Source organism: Megalops cyprinoides, chromosome 3 (genome assembly GCF_013368585.1).
Source record: "Megalops cyprinoides isolate fMegCyp1 chromosome 3, fMegCyp1.pri, whole genome shotgun sequence".
Taxonomy (NCBI): domain Eukaryota; kingdom Metazoa; phylum Chordata; class Actinopteri; order Elopiformes; family Megalopidae; genus Megalops; species Megalops cyprinoides.
The window spans coordinates 11,946,001-11,965,138 of record NC_050585.1 but is presented as its reverse complement, the minus strand read 5'-3'; the positions used below and the strand labels follow the sequence as shown (position 1 = coordinate 11,965,138).

At 40.8% G+C, this 19,138-nt stretch overlaps 1 protein-coding gene across 1 annotated transcript in view; it reads right to left on the bottom strand.

The window, feature by feature from the left end:
- Positions 1-2,858, bottom strand: part of LOC118774123 (peripheral-type benzodiazepine receptor-associated protein 1-like) — an 89,999-nt gene extending 87,141 nt beyond the window's left edge. Inside the window, exon 1 of the mRNA XM_036523279.1 lies at positions 1,845-2,858. Within this exon, the coding sequence (XP_036379172.1) occupies positions 1,845-2,858 (1,014 nt within the window). The remainder of the gene's footprint in view (positions 1-1,844) is intronic.
- Positions 2,859-19,138: the final 16,280 nt, after the last annotated feature.

Genomic DNA, 19,138 nt, shown 5'->3' with positions numbered 1-19,138 from the left:
TCTAAGAAAGACCAGCGTTGAGCAAGTCCTATCAGATATATTTATCCCTTGAGTGGGAAATGTTTCTGTTTGACATGATAAAACTAGACCTGCACGTATTCTCAGCTTCTGAAGACACCCTGGCTGAACCACAGCAACATAAAAATGCCCTAATGAAATGCCCACTGCAGCTCACTTGAAAGTAATAGAAGCATTAATTATTTATACTGCTGCAAGAGAGGGAACTCTCTCCTTCTACACAAAGAGTAGCGGATTGGCCAATCTGTGTGCCCTGGTAGTGCCTCTTCCAACTTACCATCTCACTGTGGCTAGTGCAAACACATTCTTCATCATGATTACAATGTAACATACTGCTGGACAGCATAAATTACTGATTCTTCTCCAACTTGGACAAAGAACTGGCCATCTGGTTTGAACTGGTTTTGAAGTCTGGTACACAGCTATTTACAGACACAATCTAGCCTATAATATAACATTCCCCATGTATTGTGTCTAGAAATAAAACAGGTAACCACACATAAAACCTTTCATTCTGAAAAGTCCACTCGTTTTCAGAAAGCACCACAAGGAAACTTGCCAATATAAGTCTTCACATTCCTCTGAGAATGTCATGTGTATTTTTTATCATCAGTAGTGCTAGACATTTCTGGGGCATGTGAAGAGGTGTCAAAGCACACATTGATTCCAGCACAAATCTGTTGACAAAGCACTTTAAACCAAGACATACTTCCTCCATCACAATATTAAGGACACACACCCTGCCAGAAACACAGGGCTAGGATCCTATTATTTAAATTTGGGTACTAAAGAGTCAGCTGGCAGAAAAAAACACAAGCAAGCAGAAAACAAATAAAACTACCTGCATACATCAGTTATAATGAATTTCTTGAGGTCAAGACACCAGGTATCTGCAGAAATGCACATGGTGCTAAGCGAGATTGGGAGATAACAGCACTGAATCACATGTGAGCTTGCTTAATGATAACCAATGAATTACAGGCAGCTTACCAAAGGTTTTAAAGCAACTATTGCTGCACCTGCTCATGATAAGACATTGGCCTTCTGCCAGTGTGACTGGATGCACTAAGCATTTTATAAAAGTCAGCCATGCAAGGGTATATACTTGGTGCATAATTAGTTTATTTTATGTAACACTTTTAACTTGGAGTTCATTTTTTTCATTCCAGAAATCTTTATTTCAAGCTCTAGTTTAATACACATTCTAAAGAACTATAAGGTAAACTACTGATTAAGTCTGAGAGCAGCCATTAAATGTGAACACATTTGATAATAAGCGTTGTTCTGAGTGGATGCCAAATTGCTCAACCGCTGTGAAACTACAATAATAAAAAAATACTAAATATTTATGCCACTTAACACCTTTTAGTCTAAATATCAATTGCTTTTTATCATGAACAAAAACTACTTTTATGAGAAAATTAGGCAATTCTGTCCTGCAGGCTAGGACAGGGTAAATGTAATTTCCTTGATCTCTTTTCTGATCTCTGTCCAAGGTGAGTGACTTGGATATTCTTGGTTCTGCACACTGAGTGCCTCTTAAAATAGCAAGCCAGTATTTTTCAGCTTTGCTTCAAATTTTATGGTGGCCATATATTGTGGTTGCAGTGCAATGCAGAGATCTCCAGAACAGTGAAGGCCTGATGCTGACGGTTACCCACTGCTTACAGTACAATGGATCATTGTGTCAGCTGAAGCATTTCTTCAATCAAGGCGTACCAGAGTTGCAAAATAATCTTTTCTGAAAGTCATACTGCAGTAAAAAAAAAAAATCCACAGCAAAAGGTCATTGGGCCAGAAGTAGATTGCAAAGACTGAGTGCCTACCATGTTCTCCATATCTGCGAGAGAGCATCTGGACCGGGAGGACTCCTCCAATACGGCTGACTCGGTGATGGAGTTCTGGAGGAGGGGCGTCCCCCCTGAAGACAGGGATGTTTGCGTGGAGCGGGACTCTGAGGACACGCTGCTGCAGGAGGTCTCTTTGAGCGGAGAGGAGCAGCGGCAGACTTGGAACTGCTCCCTCCTGGGCAGTGAACTCCACGCCTCTCCCCTCTTCTTCCTGGGTCCCGGGGAAGCGCTCCTGGACTTCTGGGGGGATGACCTGGAGCGGGACACGCGAGGCCCGCCGAAGCTGGAGTCCGGGTCGGCCTTAGGGGGCCTGTGCAGTTGGGCGCAGCTCACGGACCGCCGCTTGCTGCTGCTGCAGCTGCTCTCCGGCTCCGCCCAGCTGTGGGCCTCCAGCAGGTGACGGAGGAAGAAGTTCTTCTCCAGGTCCAGCTCCTGCCTGAGTCGTCGCACGAGGGCGGACTGCTCGCCATGCGCCTCCCACTGCAGCGTGGTGAGGAGCTGCTCGAGCCTGTGGTAGATCACCACATTGCTCAGGCAGCTGGGCTGACCGGGACACTTCCTGCCCGCCGGGCTGCGCGGGCCGGGCTTGCCAGCGAGCTCACGGGCCAGCTGACGGTACAGTTCCCGGGCCTGCCTGACGGCGGACTCTCGCTCCTTCTGCGGGCTGCCCCCGCCCTTCCAGCGCAGCAGCTGGCGCACCTCGGCCTCCCGCTCCTTTCCCAGGGCCTCCCGCAGCCTCAGCAGCTCCAGGGCCTTCTCCCGCTCATACCTGTGGGTGAGGTCCCGCACAGCCTTCTGCCGCTCACGCTCCGCCGCCTCCCTCTGCCGCTTCAGCTCCGCCGAGTACCTCCTGTGCGCCTGCCTGCCCCTGCTCTTCTCCGCCTCCAGCGCCGCCTGCAGCCTCTCGATCTCCCGGCCCTTCTCCCCGCGGAAGCGACAGGTGGCCTTCTTTGACGAAAGAATGAGACCATTACTGGTGTCCTTGCCCATTTTTTTTTTTTTGAGGGGGGGGGCGGGGTGAGAGGGTGTCACACTTTCACAAAAAAGCAATGAGACAGGGAGGCCAACTCAGTTCTGGGGATGACATGAACAACTTAACCAGAAGGTGGAAATGGTTCATGCAGGACATTCAGAAGAGGAAAGGAGATGTACATGCAGCATGCAGCAAGCAGTTATCAGACCAGGCCTCTGAAAAGAACAAATGGAACAGATGTCAGTTTTTAGTCATGAAATCACAAAAAAAAAAAAAAAATCTGCAGGTTAACTCTCAAATGAGTATGGCGTTCCAGTGTTATATTATGTGCAGTTTTTTGAGTTACAACACAAAACCCATTCAAATCCAAAAAGGAAATGGCAAACAATATACTTTTGCAATAAAGGTAAAAATAACTCAAAGTCAGCAATACTTATTCATTCCATAAATATGTAAAAAAAAAAAAAAAAAAAAACACTCAGGAAATACATAAAAAGTTCTACTTAATAAGTAATGTGCCTCAAAACACATGTCAGAAATAAATAAGCATCTCTTTTCATGTGTCTTAAATATTGATGCTACTAAAGCAAAATAAATCATTTTCCTCATATAATTTTAACAGCTTGTCAACAAAACTAACTATAATGGGTTCCTAGTACCCTTAATTCTTTCCATCAACTGTCCTTTCAGGATGACAGCAGCTCTGTATAAACACATATGACTGGGATATTTCATAAACAGCCATTTCAACATATTAACATAACTAATGTATTATTTTCAATGTACTTATGACTAAAAACATGTTTCGACCTGAAAAATATCATAGGGACTTCAAATAAATTGTACATTTTACTGTATACTGTGTAGTCTCTTAGAGGAGACCTTGCAACCAGAACAATATAAGTGTTGGTTATACAAACTCAAAATCATTTTTACAGTGCCTCACCTATAGCTTTGGCAACAGCATTTTAAAATACGGTCTTGGTTTCCTCCCCAAATCTGAGAAAGGTAAACACACAAACAGTGCAATTTCCAATTAAAACCAATCGGTATACAAGTTTGTCAGGCTACTAAAAACATCGTTTGACAACCGTTACTATAAATATCAACGAACATGATGCCACGCTTTGAAGACTCTCAATTGACACATAGGTATCCATTTCACATCAATGAATAGACGGCAGAGATGCAGACCTGAAAACCAGACTGCACCTGGACGCCATATGCTACGGTGTGGAGCATGTGTACCATGTGGAGGAGCCCTGCCTCTGCTAACATATGGGTAACACACTGTTTTCACCACTTGCGAACCTCTAGCTACCATTTTAAAAACATACATTCATTCCCTAAACCGATCTCCATTGTTTTAAATGCGGCACTGAGACAAACCACGCATTTTGGTAACCCAAGGATGCTGCTTCATGACAACGCCTTCATTATACCGTGATATTACTACAACTAGAGCATGAAGCTGGAGAACAATTAGGCTCAACTAGTTACTGCTGGTCGATCGGCTCACAGAAGAAAACTGCTCAAGCAAATGAGCCAGTCCCTGGAAACAGATCAGTTGCACTGCAGTAATTTAACCAGTTGCTAGGTTATCACTGTGGGACGTGAGTGGCTACTCTAGTCAAAATTCCTGCAGTTAAATTCTGTTTTATAAAAATCACTTCGCAGCTACTTTCACAACTAGTTAACGTTAGATAAATACGTCAAAAATATAACATAAGCCACAACGCTGCTTCCAGCCCGACAGTATCCATAATAAATATTAGATCTACCCAACCAGCTACAAGTGTCTTGATAGCAGTTAGCTAGCTAGCTAGGCAAATGAAAACGTTGGCAAAAGGGGGCTGCCCGCCAGCAAGGATGCAATTCCAGGCTAGCAAAAGCTATCTCGTAGTTGGGTGTTGCTCTTGTGTGCGTTTAATGTCCCCGAGGCATTTCAAAAGGAAATAATGCAATCAGTTAGTCTGCGTAGTTATTTTATCAACCACCAATGAATGGTTTTATGTTTTTTAAAAAACGTGGCGATAAGATTAGCTTGCTAGCTAGGTTTTAGCGATGTCGTCTGCTAAAATGATTCCGTTTTAAATCCCTATCGATAATTACCTAGCAAAGTAGTTAGCTAGTGGGCCGGCTATTATATTGAAACACGAGTGTGTTTTACTCTGAGCAAGCCCGTTTCTTATTTTCGTGATGTTTTCGCACACCATAATAACAAAACAAACTTACCTTGTAAAAAAGACAGGGAAAACTTTACAAATGCACCAAGCTGCATGTAATGTTTATCAAAAAGTGAAGCAAGACTCGAATCATCCTTCTTAGTGCCGAGGATATAATTACAGATACTGTGTTTGCATTCAGCAAGTTGGGAAACCGGCCGCAGGCGACTGCAACATCTCCCATACAGCAGCAAGGGGAAAAAGCCGCACAAGCGCTGGTCTAGCAGCCCCCAACTTCAAGGCACCCCTTCATCCAAAGACGAAGGAAAGAATTAGCTGGAAACAGAGCGACCGCTAGTGGCTAAAAACCACGTTGTCTCTTAACTTGGCGTCTGTTAAACATGAGGTCATTCCCACAATAAAGTTCCAAGAAACACCCAAAGATCGGATAGAGAAAAAAAAATCGTGTGCCAAGACTAGGCCATTGTCTTACATGCAAGTAAAAGTATGTGTTTGACATGTTCGTGGTATTCCTGGTGTCTTTCATCAACTGACACAGAATAAAAGCATCCTTAACACCTCACGTGCTGCACATTCTCAATAGCTATATGTGGCGTGTAGTCCTACCTTTGATGCCAAATAGGTAGCCCAGTTCAGAAAACGCCGCGTTGACAGATTAGCCTACATCTGGCGTCATGCTTGAACTAGTGGGAAGTCTTCTTGCAGACTATAACTGCGATGATATAGGCTTACAGAAAGATCGATTCACGTCAGGTTAGCAAGAACTGACCGACAATTGCTCTTTTGATGTGTTTGATATTTATGTCATGTGACCGTATTATTTGTTAACACACGTAGGAACCGGTCAAAAAGTACGCAAATCAATAAAGAACTAAAATGTACCTCATCATGCATCAAGATGATGCAGCTAACATAATTTATTACAACACTGTAGGCCTACTTAGAATTTATGAAGTGTTTATGATCTGTTTCCCTTGACAAACATTTCAAGACAATAACAACTGAACTTCAGGATTGTATTGATTTTAATGCCAGGTTGTGAGTGTGCAAATAATTATGAATGAATCTAAATCTATCTGGTTTAACGTGAGTTAAATATTCCTAAAGCTACATTATTAACGTTTTGTTTATTTATTGTTTTAGTGTAACATGTTTCTGAGTCATGTGTTTGTGAGTGTTTTGCAGAAACAGATTTGGGTGTAATAATTGTTCAAGAGCAGAGCTCCATACCCTGACATCCACACTCAGCAGAACAACCAATTCTTTTCATTGGGGGCTTAAAATCAAATTATTTGGTTTTATTCCTGGGGCAGGTTTAAAACACGTGAATATCTCATTAATTGTTTACTACTCATTTAGCAGTGTAAGATCATATTCCAAATACATTTACTTTATTATCCAATTACATTGCATGTAACCATGAGCTCATGTACAGGCATTCTCAACACTTTTGTCCCCTGAAATAACTCTATGGTGACAAAGGGCCTCTGTGACATTGAGCATGGCCCATTCCTCTGATACAGGACCCTGTCCTAACTGCTGTTTTGATTTCCTGCTGCCAACACTGCCCTATAAGTTTCCCCAACACAGTAGTGTCGGGTGTCGTCGTAGGTGTCAGTGAAAGAAATATTATTGTGAGCTTTTTATATTCTCACATTTCTCACAGTGGATCTCTGCTCTCATATCCTTTCCACACACTGTCAGCGAACTGTCACTACCCCTCCCCTGCCCCCACCCTGACAGAAAGGGCACAAAAAAGCCCAGCTATCCAGTGAACAGGTGTATGTACTTTTCTTTATGTTGCTTTTTTGTTTTCGTTGTGTTCCCTTAACAATTGAAGCCGAGCTTTTGCAATGACACATATCATTTGTGGGGGGAGAGGGAGAGGAGTCCTATTTCTGGGTAAGGGGGTGTTCACGTCATGGCTTGTCACTGATTTCACCAGGATCGGAGACTTCCGCTCCTGGGCAGGTGGTGGGACGGGTCTGTGAAGGTCACCTTGGGACTGAGGTCAGCTGTTTGATCTTGCAGAACAACTGTAAGAGACCACAGTGTGTGGTGAGCTGTGTTTCCCTGGTGTTCAGTGAGTGCACTTTTCTGGGGGTCTATGCATGAAGAAAGGACCAACAATACCCCTGGGCTCATGAGTTTCAAACCCTCCAGCCTAAGGAGCTAAATGAGATGCTCTAAGATCTAAACATATTGCTGCAACCTAGATCCTAATACATAAATGTGATACATATTAAATACTGTCATAAACATATTGTTAATATGTAACATACTGTTAATGTGCAGTATGTAAGTGACTGTAACTATCATTTTTCAAAAGGAGGGCAAAATGAAATGGCTTGGACTATACCCATATCCACCAGCAGAGGGAGGTTTGGGTCAGTGAAAGCTCTGTCAACAAGAGAAAGATAGAATTAGTTGTTTACGGTCTCACAACTGAGGCTGTTAAAGTCATTTTAAAGTCATTCAAAGTCATTTTTATTATATTTTAGCTATAAATCAGTGAGGGTACAAACAGTCATTAAAAATGCTAAAGACAGTTTGTGATGGATTTATTAGAGAATTGTGTGCATGCTTTGGGCAGTAAAAGCCCACAGAAATATGGATGCAATTCCCTAACTAGTTGTAATTCAAAATTTGAAAAAGGGTTTTAGAGGATAGTGATACAATGTGCCTTGCCCTGGATACATGGGCAATTTTTTTCATTTGCATATAATGGGATGAGTGTGCTAAAACTGGAAGGAGATTTTGCAAATTCAGTCCATTTATTCCATCAAATTTCACGAAAGCCAATATCATGGGCAACCCACTTTTTTGCATTGAAATTCTGCAACCTTTGAAAAGCAGGCGCTAAAGCTTGCCTTTTGGGCACATCATATGATTGTATAAATTGAGCACCATTGAAGAGGCGCAACAAAGCTTTCATTTGGAAGTCTAATGTTGTTATTGTGTACTTTCATTCAACCAACAGTTGAAGAGGGTCAAACGAGACTGAAACATTGTGGTTATGCAAATTTGCTGAACATGTTTGTGGAATAAATCATGTCTGGAAGTTAGTGTTGTACCCTAACCTTTTCTTTTTCATATTTAATTTTTGGAGTTTGGGAATTAACTATCTAGGGCAACACCAAAAAAATGATGTGCAACAGGAGGATCTTTATTGATCGCATAAAGCTGCCATTAGATACTGTAACATTGTATTGCGTAGAGAAATTGCCTTGATTAGTTCAGAAGTAAAGTCATCACATTTATTTGCATACACTCATTGACATACTGATGTCCTGTGTAGTAAAAATAAGTAACAAGTCTGAAATTAAACAATATTTGTAAAAAAAAACTTTCTTCCATAAGGTCGTGAAAAAATATAGATACTAAGACATAATCCTATATCCATTAAATATAGATATATATAATTGTGTGTTTTGTGGGTGCTTATGTGTGCAAATGTTTGCGTGACGGTATGCATACTCTACAGTATGTGAATGAGTGCAAGTATGAATGTATGTGCGTCGGTGTGTGCAGCTTTGATTGCCATGACATCATAGGCATCATTTGAACTGCTCCATAAAGACTTGTTCTCTCCTCTCTTTCCTGGTTCCGGTGTGGCAGACAGTTGGCAAGAGGAGGACCAGGTTGCCTCAGCCTCATATTACAGCATGGCAGATCAAGTAAGTCAACAAAGTCACAGCTAGGTAGGTGCAGGGGGAGAGGTCTGAAACAAGTTTAGCCCTTCAAAATGAAAAGCTCTGATTAATTTAAATGGGGGACGGGTGGACATCCAATTGTAAAACAGGGGTGGAGCCAAACCCTTGTGCCTTTAGTCCTCTTTGTACTGCTGTGGGACAAGGAGGTGGGGTCTATTATCTATACATTGAAAAAGGAAGCCCAGACAATCCTGTAGTCATATTGGCCAGGGCATATGATGTAACCTGTGAACAAAGAGGCACAAATCTGTCATACTGTAAGAGCTCATAATTAATTGAGAAAAGTAACTGTTCAGGTAAACTAACTAAAGGATATCAAATACATTCTATACACTTGAATGGTTCAGCTCAAATACATATGAGGTACACGATACAGTTTAAACGGTAATTTACATACAGAGTGTGCCTTTACCTAGGGCAACTTGCGGTGTGGTAAATCAATACAGTTAAGAGTCACTGTGTGAAAACAAAACACGAGGAAAACCCTAACATATCAGATAATTAGTTCAAATCAATAACTATTAAATATTAGCTGTTCAACAGAGAGACTGAAGAGGCTAGATGATATCGGTTTATGCAGCAGTGTTACTAGTAGCAGTCACTTAGCACAGTCAACTTATAAGTATTACTCAGTATATGAGTACGCCGTGCTAGTATTGCAGATGACTAATGCTTTTGCTCTAAACTGTCACAGGCCAAATTTAGTCTGGGAGATGTGTTACTCTCCTACTCTCTATGTGGAAGGATGATACAAGGTTCATTCATTTATGAGGCACTCTGATGCAGAGTCAGCTTTGAAGGAAAAAATTATTTTGGTGCATGCGTTCAAATTGAATATAACCTATTAGCCCATCTGTAAAGGGCCCCCTGCTGAACTTTGCAGGAGGGCCCAAGGATTTTGCTGTACACTACTGGGACTGACAGTAAGCTCTGGTGGCCATGCTTTGCAGATTCAGTCTATTTGCAGGTCTCAGGATGGGAGGATGCAGCCTGATGTGTCCATAAACAAAGTTCACATGCAAAAATTAATTTATGACAGACACTTATGGCAGGTCCATGGGATTGTAAAAAATCAATTTGGATGGATAACAGAGGTCTGGTGTTTTTAACCAGGTCTTGCACTGTTGTTCGTATATACTCCTGTTCTCTTGTGCTGGAAGTCGCTCTGGATAAAAGCATTTGCTTAATGATTGTAATGTAATGTAATTGGCAATGGGGTGGGGGAAGCAGAGAGGGTGGAGGGGAACTTAGGGAGGGAGAATCAGAGATGGCACAGTACTTAGGAAGGGGACACCAGAGAGGGCAGGGGCAGAATCTAAGGAGAGGCGATCAGAGAAATCACAGAGGGAATTTAGGAAGGGTGGAGAAAGCTGGATCAGTAATAGTGGAGAAGAGTGGGGAGATGTCTTTAAATGTCAGCCATTTTGGAAGCAGCTGTCTGATCTTTCTTTACAAATTGAAATATAGAATTACAGTGTAACAGTAACAGTGATCCTGCCGAGTGCCGTCTGCACCTTTGTTTTACTTGTTTTTTGCTCAGATTAACTTCTTGCCTGTAATTCCCTTCTTGTGCATGCAAGTAAGTCAATTATGTTAGCTCTAAAGATACAACCTACTGTATTCAGTTTCGGTACACTTGCAAGGTTACATATTTAACAATAGAATTAAGCCATGTATCTTCCGTAATTTGTATATATATATAGCTACACCTCTGTTAGGAGAGCATAGCCAAATAGCTGGAGGCAGACATAATGTGAGAGGTTGTATCTGTGATCTTTCACTTCAAGACACTTGATTCTTAGTCTTTCTTTAACCCATCTTGTAATCTGCAACTTGTACACTCTTTCAGTCAACCTTTCAATTTCTCAGAAAATAACAATGAGGTCTTACAACATATTGGGTGTTGTCTGCCATTTCCAAAATTAACAAATAAAACCAACTCTGACATGGTTTTGTAACATTTTAAAAAAAGTTTAATCACAATATTGCTGTAATCAGGATGTGAACATCCTTTATAATAGAGATAGTGCAGGGCATTTCAAGGGCTAGATGATGACTGCAGATTTAACATGTACCATGTTAAATTAGAGACTGATCTCATCCTGGAACAATGTCTTACCCCACTTCTTTTCCAAATAAGGACTTTAATCAAGCAAGTAAAGATGAAATGAAGCAAGAAGCAGAAAAGAATGAAATTGCTACAAGACTGTTGTAAGGAGTGAATACATGAAGCCAAATAATGATGTGCCTCATGTCTTTCTGTTCATTTACAGTTTGTTATCGTGCTATGGGAACATTCCCAGAGGGTCACTGTGTGCCCAAGGTTACTAAGACATAACATGCACATTAAAAATGGGAAAATGGAAGGAGGATGCCTTTGAATTGCGATAACAGCTGGAAACAGAACATGGGTTTGAGACAATGTGTGTTGTATGGTCTGATATCCCATATCTTCTTGAAATGTAGGGTTTTTTTCTGACCGTACATGAGGAGGCCAGATACACTCCTTATCACAGCAGGATTCACACAATGTCTTTCCCGCTCCTGTGTCAGGCTCTGTCAGGGCTAGATATGGATAGATATGTGTGCTTCCATTTAGCAAACTGACATAATGGTAAGTGAGAAAAGCATCCGGAGGAGTCATTACCAAAGTTAAGGAGTGTTATGTAGATGTGGGGCGCAGTGTAAAGGAAGACTGAGTCAAAAATACACTTTAACAGGTCACTTACCTGTGAGAAATTAATATTTTGTATGTTACTACTTAATACTTGCTATTACTTTTAACATAATGTTAGTTCTATTAAGTCCCATGAGCTGAAACCTCACCAGCAGTAGAGAAATTTCGCCATGCTAAAAGCTAATTACATCATTATGCTTTGCATCAGGATGGGCCATACTTGAGTGATGATGTCACCTTGAAGATGGGTGCTTCCAGAGGGTGTGGTAACAGGTCCTCTCTAACCAGTAGTGAAGTTCCCTGATGAAGACTAGCAAGAATGCACAAGCTATGTTGCATCTGTGACACAACTCTGCATACTGTGTAATAAGGACTCTTTCATTCATATTATTGCCTTGCTTAGCAAATAGGTCAGTCCTTTACCTCCAGCAGGTGTGGTTTATTTGTGAGCACTTGTAATTATGTCTGAGTAAGCAATGTACTCCTTTTACTTTTCAAGGTAGAGGATAACATGTTGATATAGTATGTTATATAAACATTGCATTGGCCTGTAAAAGTCAGACACATTGTATTTATCTTTAAATTTGTTATCTAATTATCATGTTTTTTTAAATGACCATAATATAAAACAAAGCATTGTAGCTCAATTTTACATGTCAAAATCATATTCTGCAACAATTTCAGTGTTTACATCTGTATCCTACTATTGATTAAAAAAACCATGAAATAAACACCAAATAACTTCATCATTACATGTAATTTATTATAATATAAGTAAATGTCATACTCTCAGTGTATAATCCATTGAAAGTAGGAACACACTGAATGCATGGTGGTATGGGATATATGGGTTTCCAGTACTCTTGCCATTGATCATGACTTATTGTAAGGCAATAACACTCTTAACTATCACAAAGAGACATAATGTTACTAATCCTTGTGTGGATTCTGCATAGTCTGTTAAACACACTGTAGTCCAAGCATCAGTTTTGAATGGAAATGTGTTAAAAAAAGCTATGAAATTTGAAATATTCTCGAAATTTGAAACAGAGTAAATGATGCAATTGGCACAGTAACAAACGGTGTCATTGCAGAGAAAGTATCACTGTGACCCATTTTAGGTTTCTATCAGAGAATAGCAACAGGATGTTGCACTTGTGAATATGTGTCAAGTTCAACGTACATAACATATTGAAACTAAGAGACATATGGCTCATAATATTCTTCCATGAATGTATTACATAACAGTCCATGGCTTTATGCAGGGCAAGGGTTACCAGTCATGTAGGCTATTGTCTGAGCAGACATGTTAAATGAGTTATTGCCCATGATACATACATACATGGACATTCTCTTTTGTCCAAAATCTGAACCCCTTTAGCCTGAAACCAAGACACTTTACTTATATAATACATGGATATGTATGTTATGGATAACAATGGAGGTCCTGCTAGCCACCTAACACTACCAAATGTTTTTTTCCAATCTTGTGTTGACTTTCCCAGAAACTGCCAGAAGGCAGACAGAAGTAAAATAACTTTTAGGAGAAAATGTTATGCTTTTCTCATTCCCTCACAGACAGACAGGTTGCATTTTGTAAAAGACATCTAATACATCTGCATCCCAGACGAACTGACCTCTGCGTGTTTCTAGTATCTTCTAGAGGTGGAATTTGGATTTGGCATATTCTTATAGACAGCAATGTGATACCTACCCAATTCAATTGTTCTTATCTGCTCATTAAATCATTGTGTAAACGTTGACTTCAGCGGCAACCAGCAACAGAATACACCTGCTATTATATGGACACGAGACACATGTCATACACTGTCATAAATGTTTGAAGTGGGACATACACAGGCCGAAGTGTGTCTGTTATCTGGGGACTCGTACACAATGCACTTGGACCCTGGAGAGGCAGGACTGAGAGGGAAGGAGGACACTGGGTTAATTTTCAAGCTGACAGGGTGTGTGAAACTGCATCCTTCCCAAACACAAAGAGGGAGGTCAGAACACCTGAAGTATAACCCCAAAATCCACTAGCCTTAATAACAGTATGTGTATGGTGTAGTAATGAAAGGCCTCCATGAAAATAACTTCCACAGGACATACTGGTATCAAAGGAGTGGCCCAGAAATTTGACAGTTTATTTTACAGTGTCCTCATTCCAGGCAAATGGACACTATTTGTAACATTATTTGGGGGCACTACAGTACTAGCTACAGTAGTAATGAGGTATGATAATATGGTAAAGGGATATTATCTGCATTATCCATAGTGTCCACTACATAATCCCCTTAGGTTTGATTAATTTCCAGCCTTATAATGGACATACATACACATAAGGATATATTTAATAAAATACCTATGAAGATAATATCACCTTCTAGGTATTAGAGATTGACCTTTTTTAACGTAATGTAAGTATGTTTCTACATCTACTGCAAACATATTTAATTCTGACCTTGAGAGAAAGCACTAGGATTGGAGTGTTACAGAAAAAATCAAGAATTCATAATTACGCAAGTTAATTGTGTGTTTATGTCGCTGAATGTGCGCATGTGTGTTTGTGTGTTAAATCTGTGTGCATTCATGTGTGTGGGTGTGTATGTATAAAAATACTATCTTTCATTTAGATGGACTGTGGCAAACACAGGCAGTCAGCACATCAGTTGGCAGTAGATGAGTGCCACGTGGATTACCAGCTACTGTTAGGCTAATTGTCTTCTAAATCAAGTGAGAAAAGCACAATGATGCATTTGAACAGTTGATATTTTAATGGCTCAACAGTGCCCTGCAAGAATTCTGGACACTTGCATCAAATTTAGCAGTACAGAATATGTATATCTGACACCTCCGTTTTCAGTATTGACAATGCCACTGCATTGATACCTGTGACAATCAGCCTGTTTAATAAGAAATGCAGCCAGACAGCGGCAGTTCAGTAAACTATGCGAATGCGTTATCTGTTTGGAAATGATCTAGGTTGTAATATAGTTATTATATGTTATAACAATCTAGTTCCGGTTTCTTGTTATTGGCAGTCATTTGTATTTTTCTTAACTTTAACATTTTCAGCTATTGATTAAAGTTTTGAATATACCGGAATGGAAATATCTGACAAGTGTTGGTTTGTAAAATGATATGAACTTGCGCATCACTTGATCTATGGCTGCTCCCTGTACCCTTCATTCCAAACTGAAATGATTGTGCCAATCCACAGAGAGAGAGAGAGAGAGAGAGAGGGAGAGAGAGAGAGAGAATGTCAGTACAGGACTCCCTTCATTTCAGGACTCTGCATTCAGGACACCGTATCACCTCCCAAAATGAGCGGGGGCAAACAAGCCACTCCGTTAGTGTTTCCCAGCGTCTTTGTTGGTTTTTTTTTTTTTTTTACATAACCTACTTTCTGCCTGCGCTGTCCACTTGTGGAACAGGTTGGGTGGTAATGACACCTCACATCATGTTCTCACTCAAACTGATCAGCGCCACGGCCCCCATGGAAAACCCCCTCACCTGGTCCCTGTGGACTGCAGAACAGGGAATAACAAAGGGGAAAACCATGAGATGTTCTCCCTCTTGGATTACTCATGACATGGAAAGGAGGTGGAAAGGCTGTATTTATGTTACACTGAATGCATAGCTGCACTGAGATATATTAAAATATAATTCCCAATAATTATCACATTGATTTTCTTTCCTATTTATTACAAGCGGTAATTAGAAAATTAATCAACTCGTGGAGCCAAAAGACAGATGGATGAAACACTCACACCACCAGAGGTGCTTAGAAAATCAAATTTGACTGTTGATTTTCCCACTTCCTGGGTTCTGTGCTATTTCAGGAACATACAACAGTTCCCTCACAATGGAGCCCCAGACATTAAATCAAGCACTGGTACTGTGCACAGAAAACAGATTAAGTCTGGGCAAGAAAAGGAGTCTGGAATTTGGGCTAAAGAGGTTGCCTTTCCAAGGCAGCAATTCATGTGGTTGAGGGGATTAGCCTTTTGAAACAGGATCCTGCTATTTTGACTTGTCAGATGATTCGGGTGACACTGTAGGAAGGAACCCTGAATTGGCCCTTGAAAACCCCATAATGGACTTGAACAACTAGCACGTTTCCTGGCGGTTCAGTGGAGATTACCATTTGAAGTGATCATTGTTAGACTCCACAGAGCTTACAGAGGAAGCCCAGGTGCCATTCAGTGCAGACCCCAGCCCCGTCTAGCACTAGAAATGACCCGGCTTTTGTCAGTGGCCACTGCTCCACTTTGTGACCAGCAGTACCTATTGTAGCGTATTCTCGTAATGGGCCAAATGTCATTGGAAACAGAAGAAAATGCATTTTTTTTCTGTCTTGGTCAGCTGTTATTTGCTGTGGAACAGTGATGAAAGTAAAGGAAGAAATCTAATATTGGACAGAGGCATAAAGACCAGTTTGTTTATTTGACCCCAAATCAGGAATTTCTGGTTTTGTTGTATTTGTCTAATATTGCAGAATATGTACTTGTTGCTTTGTAAGTGACTCTGGTTTAGAGCACCTACCAAAATTGACTGTATGTAAATGTATTGGTTTGTGTGTGTGTAAATGTATATCTATTTTTTTATTAGTGGCAATGATAATGAAAAAAAATGGTATTTATAGGTGGTGGCATGGGTAAAACAGCATCAGTGTAACAGTTCAGAAGTGAAATTGGGAGGCTGTAGTCCCAAAAGTCTGATTTTACTAGCCTTCACTGGCCTTATTGCAGTTAGCCTAGGTCTTATTCATCTCTGTATATCACCAATCACCATCATTTTCTCATATTTGCATTTTGGAAAAGCTGTGTTCTCAGCCCAAAGCCAGCAGAATCGAATCATGATGTAGCTCAATGTACAAGTGTTACTTGCATGATCTGATTCTGGGAAACAATGAAATAGTTCATAAAGAAGATGGGATGGGACTGGTTCACGCACTCACTTTTGGTCACAGATCAAAGGGATTCGGAGGAAAATTACCTTTAGACCCTATACGATTTCTGGACCATGTTCCGGTAAAGGCAACGGCTCCTTTTTGCTATTCCCTTAGAGACATAAAAAGGGAAACCATGTTGGGATATACAATTTCACAGCCGCCACTGCTACTGCCACTGCCGCCGCCACTGCATTGTGGCTACTATGGAAACACAGAGCATATTGCTATTTCAGGCCACTGAGGTGGAGAGCGTGTTTCAGCCTAGTGGACTAGCAGTTGCAGGTCCACTGTAGCTGTGTGTGGCGGAGTTGAGCTGTCCCTCCCACCTGCAGCCGCAGCTTGTAGCCCTCTAGATGAGCAGGACCGCACCTTCTCCTAGCACTACTGAAACTCGAGATGCTGTGAAGGGCTGGCTTTCAACTTTGTCTTTTTCCTTTAGACACGACTAAGGAGATATTGGGTGTTAGGGACATTAACATACAATGTTTTTTTTTTTTTTACGTAATCGTTGTCAGTGAGACCAGGTACTTATAATCACGGAAGGTTAAAGAGATGAAAGATCTGGGTTCAACCACAGCCGGATGAAGTTTTTTTCCCGTTCTCCCCTTTTTTCCACACAAAGTTCCTATGTTTTTCTGTGAGAAACGGAGAACCCTTTCCTGAGTTGCCAGTCATTAGAGGAAAAAGATTGACGCTGTTTGAGACTAATTTGGGGAAATTTCTTTTTTGGGGAAAAAAATCTTACCTTATCTCAGGTAAGTTTATAAATCCTTGTTGATGCTTTTAGTTTTTTTCCTATATATTTCTTGCATTTATTCTACTGCACATGATAAGCAAAAATCTTAAAACCAGAGATAACATATGAATAATTGTAACTATATCACAGTTGTAGTGCAAAATCTATAATATTTTGAGAACTAATTGTTTGAAATGAAATCTTTATGACATGGCAATGCTGTTGAAAGAATTGTATAGCTGAATAATTCACTGATATAATTCACTGGGGTGAGCTTAATTCAGATGTAAATGGAAATAATTTTAGAATTACTGCTGTGAAGGAAGACCTCTAGTGTGGTACAATATAAATTTCAAGGAGTTCTGTTGTTGACAAAATGAAACATCGAACCCAAAGGATTTTTGAGCAAGTTTGTAAGAATGGGATTTATTTTCTGGGGAACCAATTTTGTGAATGTTTATTGGCTGAGTTGCCTTTCTGTGAGTGGAAGAAAGATAATATGCATTAACTGACTGCTTTAACAAAATAAAATGCTGGACAGAGCACTGTTGACAGCTGAAACAAATATAAATTTTAAAAAAGTGTAGAAAAAAATCTCCTCTGTTTTAATGTAGGAGAGAATGTTATTCTCCCAGTTATCTCTGACTTTAAGGGGTATTTTGTGGAGCTGAGATCTTTCAGCTATTTCTCAGCACAGGCAGAGAGAAGAGGGAGGGGAGGCTCTGTAGACACAAAAGACAACATTATTCCCTGGCGGAGGCTCGCTACATCCCACATGAATGGAGTATTGAAAAACATAACATTAGGGACTAGATTATTTTTCATCCTTCATAACTAAACCATTTGTCTGCGAGGTTTCAAGTGGTTTGTTAGCATGGTGCGCAGATATGGCCGGCTTGGTGCCGCGCAGTTCTTTCGCTGGAAATTATGGCTGCTAATTGACCGAGCAATTATGTCCCCAAAGTCCCCATCTTACCTCAGAGCTACTGGTTTCGCATGTCATAAATGCATTCCAGTTTTAATGGGGTGACCTTCAATGCAAACCAAAAAGAGTGTGCGGATACATGCGTTATATAAGAAAATCACAGGTGAGAATAATTCATGCTGAGCTGCAGCAAAAAAAAAAGCTACAATGATGCCCGGCAGACAGCCCAATATGTGCATTGAATGGGAGATACCACTTATTGAGAATGCTACTCGATCAATGCAGGCATTGACATACAGTATGCTTTCCTCCGAGGTGCAGGGTCCTGTGCTTTGGTTTGTAATAAAAACAATATCCCTTCTACTCTCCACCACTATTTATAATATGTGAGAGTCGAGTGCGTTAGAAGTCCGTGAAGTGGGTCTGAGGCTTCTATGTTAACACAGTGTGCTTTGTCCTCTTCTCCAAGTTACAACTTTAAGGTAACTTAAAGGCAGTTGGCAGTTGTGGCAGTTGCTGATAAAAACAATGAAAAAGTACATTTTGGTCAGACTGAACAGAAGGCTAAATAAGCAAGATTCATTACTCATTGGTGTTGTGGTAGAAAAGCTGTACGAATACAGTACTGTAGGATGTCTGATACGAAGAGGAACATGGTTAAGGCCCCCTCCTGCTCCCGTACTCTCCCAGAGGGGATAACAGGCAGGCTTATCGGATCATCGGGTGGTTGAGTGTTTGAAGGGTTCCAGTGACAGACTCACAGGAAACAGCGTTTAGGCAGAAGATGAGGAACACCGACAGCAGAAATGCCTTTTGTGTACTGTCGGTCTCGGAATGTCCACTATCTCCGCTGCCGAATATCAAATTCTCCCCCTTCTCGGTCTCACTTCATCCCCATGCTCAGCCACATTCCAGTATGGGAAGAACACAAAGTCACGCGGCTTCTGGACTGGCGAGATGGGAGAATCTAACTATAACCATACTGTATTCATGAAACTCATGGACATAGGATTATGAAGTTATCCTGATACAACTTTGGTTGTGCATGTGTACAGTACCAGTCAAACTTTTGATACACCTGATTAAGATAATGGGAAACATGC